A 14,740-nucleotide genomic window follows, 5' to 3' on the forward strand; every position below is an offset into this window, starting at 1 on the left:
TTTTAAGCAGCTTGACCCTACCTTGTTTTTCACAGGTTCCATTTTTGTTGGGGTGACCGAAATTATTCTCACTGGATTTTCGTCGTTTTCGCTGACACCTGTCTCTGATAGGTCTGAGCTCGGCTCTCTGATGGACAAACTTTAAAAAAAGATTAATATAAATTCGGTGGCTGTTGTTGTTGTTTTCCCTTTGTAGCTACGAAACCAAAGGATCAACAAGGAAACAGTCGGCTAGCTGCATTGGGCGTTAATTGTCAAAATTCAGAAAGAAATACTCAGTTTAAAAAAAATACTCACAAACTTTGTGCTTTTTAGTCCTATCCATCTTTTTTTTTTTAACAAACGAAAAGTGGACATTTTCATTTAACAGCCCTATAAAATACTGCTACTGCAGGGGTCCCCAAACACCGGGCCGCAGACCGGTAACGGGCCACGGCATGCCAGCAACTGGTCTGCACAAACAAGCAAAGCCCCATCTGCGGGATGCGGGCAGCACACAAAGCCACGCACTCTGCGGTCCGTGGAAAAACCTCTCTCCGTGGAACCGGTCCCTGGTGCCCAAAAGGTTGGGGAACCTCCGTGCTACTGTATGAAACATGATTTAAAAGAAGGGGTCTCCAAACTCGGCAATTTTCAAACTTGTGGACTTCCAACTCTCAGAATTCCTGGCCGGCTGAATAATTCTGGGAGTTGAAGTCTTCAACGTTGCCGCGTTTGGAGAACTCCAATTTAAAGGGAGTTTTCCCAAGCTGAGTTCGGAGAATGGAGATTATGGAGAATGAAGATGAAAGATTTATTAATTAAAAAAAAATTATTTATTCAGGAGATACATAAGTATCGGTATTTACATGCTCAGTTGTATAGAAAGTTCCACCCCAAAGTGCAATGCTTAGAGGAGAGCCTTGGTGGAGCAAGTGGGCTAATGCCTCCTTAAGTAACACCAGCTGCCTGCCATTAGTGCAGGTTCGAGTCCCACCAGGCTCAAGGTTGACTCAGCCTTCCATCCTTCCCAGGTAGGTAAAATGAGGACCCAGATTGTTGGGGGGCAATAAGCTGACTTTCTAAAAATGCCGCTTGGGCCCCCCCGAAAGCCCTAATAAGCAGGCATATACATAGAATGAAGGCTATTGCTAAGCACATTGATTTGTGCTTCTTAGATTGTAAGCCGCCCTGAGTCTTCGGAGAAGGGCGGGATATAAATGGGATTAAAAAAATAATAATAAGAAAGTTCAATTATTAACTCCATTTCTGCAATCAGATTGAAAAAGGGCATCCACAGAAAAAAAGCATCCCTCTTTGCAGTTTTACGCCGAGAAGAAAAATTATTTTAACCCAAGAGCTTGTGTTTTAATACCTCAGCCTTATTACTGAAAATCCCACATACCTTGTTCTGTTTTCTGTTGGAGAATTCAACTCTGAATTTACACTATTGTTGTTTCCAGTTTCTGATCCTGTGTTTCGAATATACGGTCTTCTTCCAGTCGCAGATAGAGGTTTATTTACTGCCCCTAATACGCCAGTTGGTTTGGGCTGTAAAATAGAAAGTAGATTTAAAAAAAAAAAAGGAGAGAAAAGTAATTATTCTGCTGCAAGGACACATTTGAACTTATTCGTTTATCCTATTTGGTGCAGTTCTTCAGCCTCTTTTGCGCTTTCTATGTAAACGTAATTGTTTTGCTGAGCAAGGCTGTGAGCAAAATTCAGGATTGCTCGTGTGCTGGAAGCTACCGTACCGCGGATACAAAAGACACTACAAGGAAAGGAAGACAGGAGTGTGTGTGTGTGTGTGTGTGTGTGTGTGTGTGTGTGAGAGAGAGAGAGAGAGAGAGAGAGAGAGAGATGATGCAATTTGCAGCTCTGTTGACTTGAGTCCTTCCAAATCAAGAGCTCAGTTTATTTATTTATTTATTTATTTATTTATTTATTTATTTATTTATTTATTTATTTATTTATTTATTTATTTATTTATTTAATTTGTATACCGCCCTTCTCCCGAAGGACTCAGGGTGGTGAACAGGGCAATACATAATAAAAACAAGATACAAAAATTAAAAATTATTAAAAGTAATTAAACAACAATGCCCGTAATAAATTAGTACAGATTAAAAGTTAAGTTAATTTATAAAACCCAACCCCATCCCATTTATGTGGAATTCTAAGTGCTTTGAAGAGTACAATCCTGAAATTGTGATCTCCTCTCAGCCAACGATCCAGATTACCCCCCCAACACTGAAAAGACAGGCAATATAATAATGTGTTATGTTGTTATAAATCAAGAATTAGATCCATAAAAACCATACCTTTCCTGTTAAAAGAAGAACTCTCAACTCTTCGGAGATATAATTCCTATCGTTACAAAAATCCTTCAAAGAAAAGGAGGGGAGGGAGGAAAAGCATTTCATTGCAAGTTGAAAAAAAAATCAAGTCTTTAGTATTTTTAGATTCTGGTTATATTCACTTTGACAGTAATTGCACCCTTAGGCTTCTAGATCAGGCATGTCAAACTCGCGACGGTACGTGACTTCGCGCGACGTATCGCGACTCTTTCTCCCCCGTTGCCGGCAATGGGGAGGGCGCATTTTTGTCGGGATGCATCCGGCCCGTGGGCCGGCAGTTCGACATGCCTGTTCTAGATAGTATCCCAAAGTAAATCAAGGTTCATGTAAGGCAGGGGTGACCAACCTTGGCAAATTTTAAGACTTGTGGACTTCCACTCCCAGAATTCCCGAGCCAGCATGGGGAAATCACAATCCCACAATGGCAAAATAAGTGCCATGAATCCGATGATGGGACTTACTGTGTCTGTCTGTGGCATATCTGCAAGCTGTTTATGATTCTGCGTTACAAATGACTTTTTTAAAAAAGGGAACAATTCAGGAACCATTTGCTTTAGAATATTTCAAATCCCCGCAGGATAAATTAAAAACTGGATCCAGCAGTTCAGAACAGTTTTTATAAAGATACCAAGAACCATGGACGTTTTGTGTGTGCTTCAGCTAAAATGAATCTCATTGCCCACCTTTTTCCTCTTATGATTTGGGGCCTGTATATAATTGGCTTATATAATACGTTGGATATAGAGACGGCTCCACATCCACATATTATACAGGCAGGATTTTTATTTCCTGCTTAGCCTTTGAAACCTAAGCATGTCTGAACAAACATTAAATGTAAAGAATTTTCAGCATTACGTTTCCACTGGAGAGGAAGCAATTCTGGAACAGAGTTTTTTTTTATTCAGGTAATCGTCTTAAAAAAAAAAGATGATTCAGAAACATGGCATAAAACCCACACCGTATTTTGTTGGCATATCGGAAGAAACACTTTAAATGAAAGAAGAAACTCAAAATATTTGACCCGATTGCTTTCCCAACTCACCTTTTCAGGTTGCGTAAAAAATTTAGTTGGCAATACAGGATCCTTTGGGCATTCGGCGTTGCATAAAGCACTTTTGCTGTTGATTACGCAGAGAGCCACGTCGCATACGGTGTAGAGTTTCTGAAGCAAAAAAACAGAAAACCAACACAAGGGAAATTTGGGCATTATTTTGCAATTTTTAACTGAAAAAAATAACAACAGTCTACTCCCCATCAGTAAGTCCCCCTATAATGCTAAGAACGCTGCGCTTTTTGCTTTAGACTTGGATCGTACTTGGGAACCAACGTTAAGGCCTCTTTTTCTTCCAAAATAGCAAAACGTATTTTAAACGGCTGATCAAAGAGGAGCCTGGCTCACAAAGCCACAATTCACAGTACGGGTGATGTAACTTCCCCACCAAATTAGGCGCTCTTTTGGCTAACGTAATTTGCTATTCTGTTCATCTCCACTCTCTGTACGTCTGGCAGGGACGCTCGTCAATCTCAGCTGCAATTTTCCCCCTGAGAGAAAGCGGTTTTCATTTATTTTTATTTTTTTATTTTAATCCCATTTATATCCCGCCCTTCTCCGAAGACTCAGGGCGGCTTACAAGCTTAGCAGTAGCCTTCATTCTATGTATATGCCTGCTTATTAGGGCTTTCACACACACACACCCCAAGCGGCATTATTACAAAGTCAGCTTAATTGCCCCCAACAATCTGGGTCCTCATTTTACCTACCTCGGAAGGATGGAAGGCTGAGTCAACCTTGAGCCTGGTGGGACTCGAACCTGCACTAATTGCAGGCAGCTGGTGTTACTTAAGGAGGCATTAGCCCACTGCTCCACCAAGGCTCTTGGTGAATAGTTAAACCCCAAAGAAGAGGGAGTCGAGCTATTCTCCAAAGCGCCTGAAGGCAGGACAAGAAGCAACGGATGGAAACTAGTCAAGGAGAGAAGCAACCTGGAACTAAGGAGAAATTTCCTGACGGTGAGAACAATTAACCAGTGGAACCAGCTGCCTCCAGAAGCGGTGAATGCTCCAACACTGGAAGTTTTTAAGAAGAGACTGGGCAGCCATTTGCCTGAAATGGTATAGGGTTTCCTGCCTGAGCAGGGGGTTGGACTAGATGACCTCCAAGGTACCTCCCAACTTCTTATTATTATTATTAGCCTTTCTTTTCCCCTCTAAAATCGGGACTGCCAACCCAAAATGCTTACAACTAAATTGAGAGAGACTGTCTCGAGTGCTTGCCGTGAAGCATTCTCTCCCCTCGTTCAATAGACTTGACTTCAAACCCTCTTTCTCTGTCTCCACATTTCTTACTTCGTTGGCCTTGGGCTCGTCTGGAGATTGGGCATCCTGGGTAAGTTTGATGCTTTCGGTCATCTTTTTCATGAAGGCGTGACTGTTGTTTTCATTTTTGGTCATCAAAACTTCCAACATGAACCACAGGCACCTAAACAGCCAAATGCCACGAAGTGTTATAAAAAACCCGCTTTTTCTCTAGATAAAAAGGCACATTTTAAACCTGATAGAAAAACGCCAGCAGCGGAACTGGCCCGGGACCCCCGATAAAAGTTAGAATTCTGCGTTGCCCTCCCCCCGTGCAAAAGGCAGGCAAGAAACAATTTGAGGCAAGAGCTACGAAGCCAAATTAATGAAGTTAGGAGGAGTGCTAATGTCGGGAAAGATATAATCTGTAAAGGTAAGTTAGTGCGGGGAGTCCTCCACTTATGACCGCAATCGAGACACAAAAATTCTGTCGCTAAATGAGACATTTGTTACGGGGAGTCCTGCCCCTTTTTATAAGCTTTTCCTGGCGCAGTTCTTCAGTGAATCGCTGCGGTTGTCAAGTTAGTATTGTGGTTGTTCAGTGGATCTGGCTTCCCCATTGACTTTCTGTCAGAAGGTCGTAAAAGGGGATCACGTCACACACGCACACAGGCCGGGACACTGCAACTGTCATAAATACGAGTCAGTTGCCAAGCTTCTGAATTTGGATCACGTGGCCACGGGGGAATGCTGCAACGGTTGTTATGTGCGAAAAGCAGTCGTAAGCCACTTTTTTCAGTGCCGTGGTCAACCTTGAACGGTCACTAAATGAGCTGTTATATAAGTCGAGGACGACCTGTAATGCCGAGTGGAACCTTTTCAAATCGATAGGGACCAGTAACATAGAACCAGAAGATTTTGAAATTTGGAAGATTTGAGATTTGGGAAATAGCCTTCCAGTCTAACAAAAACCCAGAGACGATACCGCAACGCAGCATTAATAAATTCACCGGTGTATAATTTTTTGAAGAAAAAACAAGAAACTTAAGAGAGACTGGCCTCCAGAATTCACTGAGTGAATTCTGCTGCCTAAACAACTGGTAAATAAATCAAGAGATGAAAATTCCTTTGGCTTATTCTACAGAAGGAATTCTGAGCTTGGTATTCTTGAAGACGTTTCATTACCAACCAGGTAATGAACATTATCAGTACGAGTTAAGTGTGTGGCTGTTGATTCGTCCTATTTTGACATTTTATTGTAAAAGCTTTTTAAAGCAGGGGATCCCAACCAGGGGTGCGAGACGATATTCCAGGGGGTGCGAAATCTTGGGTTAAGAACTTTCAAAATTATACTGTATATGCATAATCAGGAATTACTTTTGTAAGGAGTGTGAGAATATATCAGAAGCGTTCCAGGGGTTAGGGTTATAGAAAAGATTGGGAACCGCTGCTTGAAAGGAATCCAATTTTATTTCCAAATCTTGTTTGAGTTAATTAATTTATTCGCTCCTATCACATGAATTGACCTGTCCTAATTCCTTCCTACTTTTTCACATTGGCACACTGAATCTTTAAATTGCCACGCTTATGAAAATCAATCAATGCAAGAACTATGATACTATTTGTTATCTCAGACTCATTCCCTCTAGGCATCACTAGTTCCCGCGTGAAATTCAAATGACAGATATTCAGATGGCAAACAGCAAAAGAAGCCGAATACTTTGGAGAATTGCAAGTGAGCCGGAGGTGACAAATATTCTTCTCTTCTCTTAACGAATCAAGAGGTAAAAATCTGTATTTAAAAAAAAGTCCAGAAATGTAGCAATTTAAACCCAACATTTAAGATGTTGACACACAAAGAAGGCGACACGTACTCTTTGACATCACGAAGCTGATCAATATCTTGTTGTTTTGTAAAATCTGGATCGTGAGCCAGCAGATGAATCATATATGGCACCACATACTCGGGCAGTAGAGATACGAGTTTTTCTGGGGGGGAAAAAAACAAAAAACAAACATAATCTAAAGGTTATACATGAGTAACTGGCATGCAGACTGTCATTTACTAAGTATCAGAGATTTTTCTTTTTAATGATGATGATGATGTTGATGTTTCTGTTGTTGTTGTTGGAAGGGTCCCTGGAGGTCATCTAACCCCCTGCTCAGGCAGGAAACCCTAACCCATTTCAGACAAATGGCTGTCCAGTCTCGTCTTAAAAACTTCCAGTGCTGGAGCGTTCGCCGCTTCTGGAGGCAAGTTGGTTAATTGTTCTACCTATCAGGAAGTTTCTCCTTAGTTCCAGGTTGCTTCTCTCCTTGATCAGTTTCCATCCGTTGCTTCTTGTCCTGCCTTCGGGCGCTTTGGAGAATAGCTTGACTCCCTCTTCTTTGGGGCCGCCCCTGAGATATTGGAAAACTGCTATCCTGTCCACCCCCCCCCCAAACCGCCCCTCATCCTTCTCTTCATTAAACTAGACCTACCCAATTCCAGCAACCGATCCTTGTATGTTTTAGCCTCCGGTCTCTTAAGCAAACAGGGAAACATGCATGTGATAAGATTTTTACAAAGCCGGAAACGGAAATATTATGAGAGAAAAATAATCTTTCAAGCAACGGGGACTCACCATTTGCCATAGGGTTCTGCTTGATGTACTCTCGCCGTATGCTTATATTTTTAAGCAAACATTGCCGAGCGTGGGCTCTCCGTTCCTTCACAGGATCTTTGGCACACAGTGCAAATATTGCCATGTACTCCAATGGGAGCAGTAATTTTACTAGTGCCTTATGCAGCTTCTGAGCAAATATCTGCCTCACCTGGTAACACTCATCCTACATGAGGAGAAGGCAAGGACAAGGGAACAATTAGGAGAAAGAGGGCAAACAAACTTCCAGAACAGTTATACCAGTTAAAAACCTGTTGGATCTGTGGACAGGGGTCTGCAAGCTTGACCACGTTAAGACGTGTGGACGTCAGCTCCCAGAATTCCTCAGCCAGCGTGCCTGGCTAAGGAATTCTGGGAGTTGAAGTCCACAAATCATAAAACGGGCCAACTTTGAAGACCCTTGATCTAGGAGAATTCTAGAACGAGTAGAGCAGGAGTCTTCAAACTTGGCCTTTTTGTGACTCATGGACTTCAACTCCCAGAATTCCTCTGCCAGCGTGCCTGGCTGAGGAATTCTGGGAGTCGAAGTCCACGAGTCATAAAAGGGCCGAGTTTGAAGACCCCCTTGTAGATCAATCATTGACACAATTTTATTTATTTTATTTATTTATTTTTGGTGTCCCTTTCGTGCTTCCTCGCAAAAGCGCTGCGCGGAAAAAGAGAAAGGCCGGTCAGCCCAAAGGCAAGTTTTATCCTCTTTTAACTCAAATTGCTACCCCCTACTTGAAATGGGAGCTCCTTACATTAATGACCAGTGCGCAGAGCTGGAATTGTTCTGGCGTTATGATTTCATGGTAACAGGGCTCCTGCGCAAGCTTCATTATGGCGCTGCCAGCAGCCAACCGTAGCCGCGACATGTCTGATTTGCTGTGAATAAGAAAAAAAGAAGAAGAAAAGTAAAATTTCTAAGACAAATACGTTTAGATCTGAAGACACACAATTTGCTCGACAGCTCTAACAAAAACGTATCACACTGATACAATGAGTTCCGGTTCAGATTCCTGTATCGCCCTCCCTGAAAAGTCTCACATTAATTAACAAAGGCGGATTTCCACAACCGACTTTGGCTATTATTATTATTATTATTATTATTATTATTATTATTATTATTATTATTATTATTATTATTATTATTATTATTATTATTATTATTATTATTATTATTATCTATTCCATCTTTTATAGACTGCATGTTTGTGCTAAGATTCTGTATTGACTTACAGGCCACAAGTGACAATTTATACACCTGCGAGATCTGAATCGGCACCCTCAGGGTGGGGGACCCCAACCTTGGCAACTTTGAGACCTGTGGACTTCGACTCCCAGAATTCCCCAGCCAGCATGGCTGGCTGGAGAATTCTGGGAGTCGAAGTCCACAGGTCTTAAAAGTTGCCAAGGTTGGGGTCCCCCGCTCTAAGGGTACAACTCAGCTGCAGATGGATTGATACTTCCAAATCAAGATGCACCCAAGCAAGAAAGTCAATACTTTAGTATAAGCCTTCTATTTTTTTTCCAATCTGGACTCTACCCAGTATTGTATTTTTCCCTTTAAAAGAAGCCATAAAGTCTGCTTAGTCGGTATTCTGCAGAGACTAAAAGGTATATAGCATAGAATATTCAAAAAAACCACTGCACTTCTTATTCATACCCCAGAGAAATTTGAAACGCTCAACCCACACTGAACATCTGTGCAGCTCTTATCTTCCTGCTAGATCGGAATCGGCACCCTTAGGGTACAACTCAGCTGCAAATGGATGGATACTTCCAAACCAAGTTGCATACAAGCAAGACAGGAATATTTCAGTATAGCCTTCCATTTTTTTTTAATTCAACGTGGACTCTACCCAGTATCGAATTTTTCCCTTTAAAGAAGCCATAAAGTCTGCTTGGTCGATATTCTGCAGAGACTAAAAGGTAAATAGCAGTGGTCCTCAGTCAACCTTGGCAACTTTTATGACTTGTGGACTTCGACTCCCAGAATTCCTCAGCCAGCTGAGTCGAAGTCCACAAGTCTTAAAGGTTGCCAAGGTTGACTGAGGACCCCTGCTATGTAGCATAAAGGTAAAGGTTCCCCAGCACATGCGTGCTAGTCATTTCCAAGTCTAGGGGCCGGTGCTCATCTCCGTTTCAATGCCAAAGAGCCAGCGCTTGTCCGAGGACGTCTCCGTGGTCATGTGGCTTGCATGACTGGATGCCAAAGGCGCACGGAACGCTGTTACCTTCCCACCGTCGTGGTCCCTATTTTTCTACTTGCATTTTTTACGTGCTTTCGAACTGCTAGGTTGGCAGAAGCTGGGACGAGTAACAGGCGCTCACTCTGCTACGCGGCACTCGGGATTCGACCCGCCAAACCGCCGACCTTCTGATCGACAAGCTCAGCGTCCTAACCCACTGAGCCACCGCGTCCCTGCTATGTAGCATAGAATATTCAAAACCAATGCATTTCTTATTCATACCCAAGAGAAATTTGAAACGCTCAACCCACGCTGAACGCCTGTGCGTTCAGCGTGTGCCAAATTCAGCGAGGGGAGGCAAAGCAGAGAGCCCATGTTCCCTTGGCTGAACGGCTCTCCCTTGCTCCACTCAGGCATACTGGTAACGCGTGAAGAGATCAAAGCGGCGAAACGCAGGTCACAAAGCCTTGCCTAATTCTCCTCTGTTCTGTCAGGTCGCCTTCGCTGACCAGCATGGCTGACAACAACCGGAGGGTTGAATTTGCAGATTTGGACTGATTGTTCTTCATGCCCAAGAGCCAACGCACGAGGAGTTTAATGGCTTGAACCTGTATAAATATATAGATATATACATTGCTTTTTTTGTAAAAGAAAAAGGTGCCAGAACTCACACATGTCATACAACCCGCCTTGCCTACCCTACAAGGTTCCATCCAGAAAAGGTGCCGGAACTCTGTTCCGAGCGTTCTATGAGAAAAAAAGCCCTGGATATATATACATATTTTTTTTTTAAAAAAAGGGAGATTGCTGTGAAGGAGGTCTCTCTCACTTCGATTCCTTGAGAATCGGTTCTAAATGAAATAACTGGTCCGACGGGCGCCGTTGCCAGAAAACTAAAATAAAACAACATCGAAGCAGAGATGGCCCAAGGTGCTTTCAAAGCCCCCTTGGCATCTTTCCAAACAAAGAGACACCCCTCTGTTCTCTACGGGGAGGCTGTGCAAAGCAGCTTAGACCTGTGGTGGTGAACCTATGGCACGGGTGCCACAGCTGGCACGCAGAGCCCTCTCTGTGGGCACGCGCACCGTCGCCCCAGTCCTAGGCCTTCAGCTGGCTCTTATAAAACCTTTTCGCTTTAGGCCTCCACCGCCATGTGCAAAAAAAAAAAAGTTTCAATCAATCAATTTCAACTTCTCACGGGGGGGAAAAAAGTTCTCGCCAAGTTGGTAAAACGAGAACCCAGTTTGATGGGGGGGGGGTAAAGAGGCTGACGCTATAAACTGCTCAGAGAGGGCTGTCAATCACTGTGAAGCGGTATATAAGGCTAAGTGTTATTGCTAACTATCTATGTCTCATCTCTCTATGTCATTCTGTCTCTCGCTGTTTCTCTCTCTCCATCCGCCCATCTTCATTTCCTATCATCTATCTTCATCCATGTCTTTATCTATCATCTCTATCTTTTCTTCTATTTCTATCATCCATCTTCATCCATCTATCTATCCACCATTTCTATCTTTATCTCTTCTTTCTTTCTCTTTCTGTCTATCTACATCCATCTATCTTTATCTGTCTTTATCATCTCTATCTTTATCTCTTCTATTTCTATGTCTATCTATCTTCATCCATCTCTTTATCATCCATCCATCCATCCATCCATCCATCCATCCATCCATCCATCCATCCACCTACCTACCTATCAGAATGCAGTACTGCAGGCAAACTCTGCCCACTGCCAGCAATTTGATCCTGACCGGCTCGCTCAGCCTTCCATCCTCCCGAGGTCGGTAAAACGAGGACCCAGATTGTTGGGTGGGGGCAACAGGCTGACTCTGTAAACCGCTTAGAGAGGGCTGTCAATCACTGTGAAGCGGTATATAAGTCTAAGTGCTATTGCTATGGCTATGGCTATTTCTTCCATCCTTCCGAGGTCGGTCAATTGAGGACCCCGACTGTTGCGGGGGGCAAGAAGCTGACTTTGTAAACCGCTGAGAGAGGGCTGTCAAGCACTGCGAGGCGGCATATAAGTCTAAGTGCTCTTGCTATCGCTACATACCTTTGCTAGGACCTCTGGGGACACCTCTTCATCCGGAGACCACAATTTCCCATTTTTTTCACCTGTAGACTGCAAGATTTTAAAGAATTAACCATCTACCAAAGCGAGTAATTTCAGTGTCGGCGTTCACCCTCTATTCTTTTTTCCCCCCCTTCCCCACACCCTGTGGATTCACCTGTCGCAAAATTACGCTCAACGTACCCTATCGTTCATAAGGAGGTCTTTCACGATAAAATTTGCAACCACGGATTTCATTGGGGATGCAAATTGGTCGGGGGCCAGCATGGAAATGTGACCCAAGGAAACTAGAGGCGTTATGAGCTGCTCCGGAACGTCGGCATTCAAACTCCGACTCAGAGGCTGAAGGGAGGGAAAAGCAAAGGGTTAACGACTGCATGCTCAGACGGTCTTTTAAGAAATAAATGATTGTACTGTCCTGATTTAAGTTTATTTAAATACATAAACCTCGAGAAATGCAATGCAACGCAGGCTGGGTTTCGTAATATATTATTCTAAGAATAGGTTAGAATGGCTTCCAAAACCCAAACATTTTTGCCTGTTAATTGTCCAGCTACCAGAAAAAGTCGAATATAGTTTTATTTATCTTGCTGCTTGGAGAGCCCGGGTGGCGCAGTGGTTAGAAGGCAGCACTGCAGGCTGACTCTGCCCACTGCCAGGAAGTTCGATCCTGACCGGCTCAAGGTTGACTCAGCCTTCCGTCCTTCCGAGGTCGGTAAAATGAGGACCCAAATGTTGGTGGGCATGAGGCTGACTCTGTGAACCGCTGAGAGAGGGCTGTGAAGCGGCATATAAGTCTATGTGCTATTGCGAAGGAAGGAAGGAAGGAAGGAAGGAAGGAAGGAAGGAAGGAAGGAAGGAAGGAAGGAAGGAAGGAAGGAAGGAAGGAAGGAAGGAAGGAAGGAAGGAAGGAAGGAAGGAAGGAAGGAAGGAAGGAAGGAAGCCTTGGTGGTGCAGTGGTTAGAAGGCAGTATTGCAGACTAACTCTGCCCACTGCCAGGAGTTCGATCCTGACCGGCTCAAGGTTGACTCAGCCTTCCATCCTTCCAAGGTCGGTAAAATGAGGACCCAAATTGTTGGTGGGCGACAGGCTGACTCTGTGAACCGCTAAGAGAGAGAGACAGGGCTATCAAGCACTGCGAAGCGGCATAAAAGTCTTAAGTGCCGAGTGCTATTTTTATGGGAGTAAAATGTTCATCAGGTTACTCATTTCCCCCCCTCTCCCCCCCAAATGAAATCAAGCCAACTTGATGATTTTCTTAGGAAATTCTAGGCTGCTACAATTGGTGGCAGCATTTTCAAAAGCAGTCGCGGCAAGTTTACCTCAAAGATTTGCGCAAGCTGAACTTCTTTGTTTGAAAATATGGCGTGTATGCAATGGACCGCTTGCTTGGCCTGGTGGGGTGTCCCTCTCTTTGCTTTCTGGTGCAAGATCGGAATGAGGGTTCTGTATAAAGACACATAAAAGTTTCATTCATTCGTTCGCCGAATTTCTATAACTGTCCGTTTCAGTCAATGACTCTTGAGTGGCTCACAATTCTGGAAAAAAAATACTAGTTAAAAAAAAACCTAAACGTATTTTAAAACAATGGAAAGCAGTTATACTCATATTTACATGAAATAAAATAAATACTTTTGGGAATTTATTAACTTTCTGTAAACGGCAAAGTTAATACAAAACAAAAATGGGACATTCTTCTTTTTAGCATATTTTTTCAATTGCTCTCTCATACAGGTGACAAAAATGTCAATGACAAACTAAAATAAAAGTGCTGGAACTTTATGACTTCCCTTGATAAATTTGTGGGTATTATTCAGGAATCTTTTTTGGAAGGGGAGGAATATATACCTTTTCTACAAAATATGCAATAGGTCTCAAGTTTTAATTAATGAAAACTATTCCAATTCTTTCATCTGTTCCCAATGCACTGATATTTCCTCAGCTTCTTTATTAAAAGCGATCCTGAAACTTTATGAGGAAATTTGAGCCGGAGGTTGACACGTCATATATTTCCAAGGCAAAACGTGCTAGAGCCTAAATTCCTTCAAATCATTTCATCCCGTGTGGTGTGTGTGCAAAAAATTGATAATTCAAACCTGTTTGCGGTTGAAATGGTGTTAGGCATATGGTGATAGCCTACAATGTTTATTTTTGACCGTGCATTTTTGTTTTTACACCACCTCAAAAGTAAAATACTTTTTGTCTTCACAACTCAGTGTACTCTTGTGGTTACTGTGTGACTCTTACTGCTCTTAGTACTCTTCCTTGTCTGTGCAACTCCTTGGTAGCGCAAGGAGACCTCTGCACTACAATCCCTAACAAATGGGCATTAGAAATAATAAACACGGTTACATTTCACATCAAAAATACAGGTAGTCCTCGAGTTATGAAAACTGAGCCCAAATTTTCCGCTGCTAAGTGAAACATTTGTTAATTGAGCTTTCCCCATTTCACGACTTTCCTTGCCCCAGTTCTGAAGTGAACCATTGCAGTTGTTAAGTTAAGAACCCGGGTGTTAAGTAACGTAGCTTGTCAGAAGGTTGCAAAAGGGGATCACGTGACACCCCACCCCACCCCGGACACGCTGCAACTGTCATAAATACGAGTCAGTTGCCAAGCATCCGAATTTTGATCTCGTCACCATGGGGATGCTGCAAACAGTCACCAGTGTGAAAAACTATCATAAGCCACTTTCTCAGTGCCGTTTTAACTCTGAACGGTTACTAAACGAACAAGTCGAGGACCACCTGTAATCATTTGCATCACTAAGAGATTGTACTTAGGTTTGGCTAATCTAAAGAAAAGAAGAAACGGGGGAGACATGATAGCAGTGTTCCAGTATCTCAGGGGCTGCCCCAAAGAGGAGGGAGTCAAGCTATTCTCCAAAGCGCCCGAAGGCAGGACAAGAAGCAACGGATGGAAACCAATCAAGAAGAGCAACCTGGAATTAAGGAGAAACTTCCTGAAAGTGAGGACAATTAACCAGTGGAACTGCTTGCCTCCAGAAATCGTGGGCGCTTCATCACTGGAGATTTTTAAGAAGAAGCTAATCACTTGTCTGAAATGGTATAGGTTCTCCTGCTTGAGCAGGGGGCTGGACTAGAAGACCTCCAAGGTCCCTTCCGACTCTATTCTATTCTATTGGAGGTGAGCAACAAAATTTCTTTTTAATGTATGCCGATTAGTGTACATTCAAAGTG

The 14,740-nt window shown here is 43.0% G+C and overlaps 1 protein-coding gene across 4 annotated transcripts in view; it reads right to left on the reverse strand.

Moving 5' to 3' along the window:
- PDS5A (PDS5 cohesin associated factor A) overlaps nt 1–14,740 on the reverse strand; it is a 63,901-nt gene that overhangs the window by 8,807 nt on the left and 40,354 nt on the right. For all 4 annotated transcript variants that reach the window (XR_014027113.1, XR_014027114.1, XM_081332741.1 and 1 more), the window contains exons 20-31: nt 12,863–12,986; nt 11,723–11,881; nt 11,522–11,590; nt 9,940–10,076; nt 8,038–8,161; nt 7,256–7,460; nt 6,506–6,620; nt 4,683–4,815; nt 3,379–3,498; nt 2,301–2,363; nt 1,385–1,530; nt 22–139 (exon numbers count right to left, since the gene is read on the reverse strand). Coding sequence is in view for 2 of the 4 variants with exons in the window: in XM_081332741.1 (XP_081188867.1) it covers nt 22–139; nt 1,385–1,530; nt 2,301–2,363; nt 3,379–3,498; nt 4,683–4,815; nt 6,506–6,620; nt 7,256–7,460; nt 8,038–8,161; nt 9,940–10,076; nt 11,522–11,590; nt 11,723–11,881; nt 12,863–12,986 (1,513 nt within the window). In the remaining 2 variants the exon portion in view is untranslated. The remainder of the gene's footprint in view (nt 1–21; nt 140–1,384; nt 1,531–2,300; nt 2,364–3,378; nt 3,499–4,682; nt 4,816–6,505; nt 6,621–7,255; nt 7,461–8,037; nt 8,162–9,939; nt 10,077–11,521; nt 11,591–11,722; nt 11,882–12,862; nt 12,987–14,740) is intronic.

The sequence above is a fragment of the Vipera berus genome (genome assembly GCF_964194415.1).
Source record: "Vipera berus genome assembly, chromosome: 7".
NCBI classification, from domain to species: Eukaryota; Metazoa; Chordata; class Lepidosauria; order Squamata; family Viperidae; genus Vipera; species Vipera berus.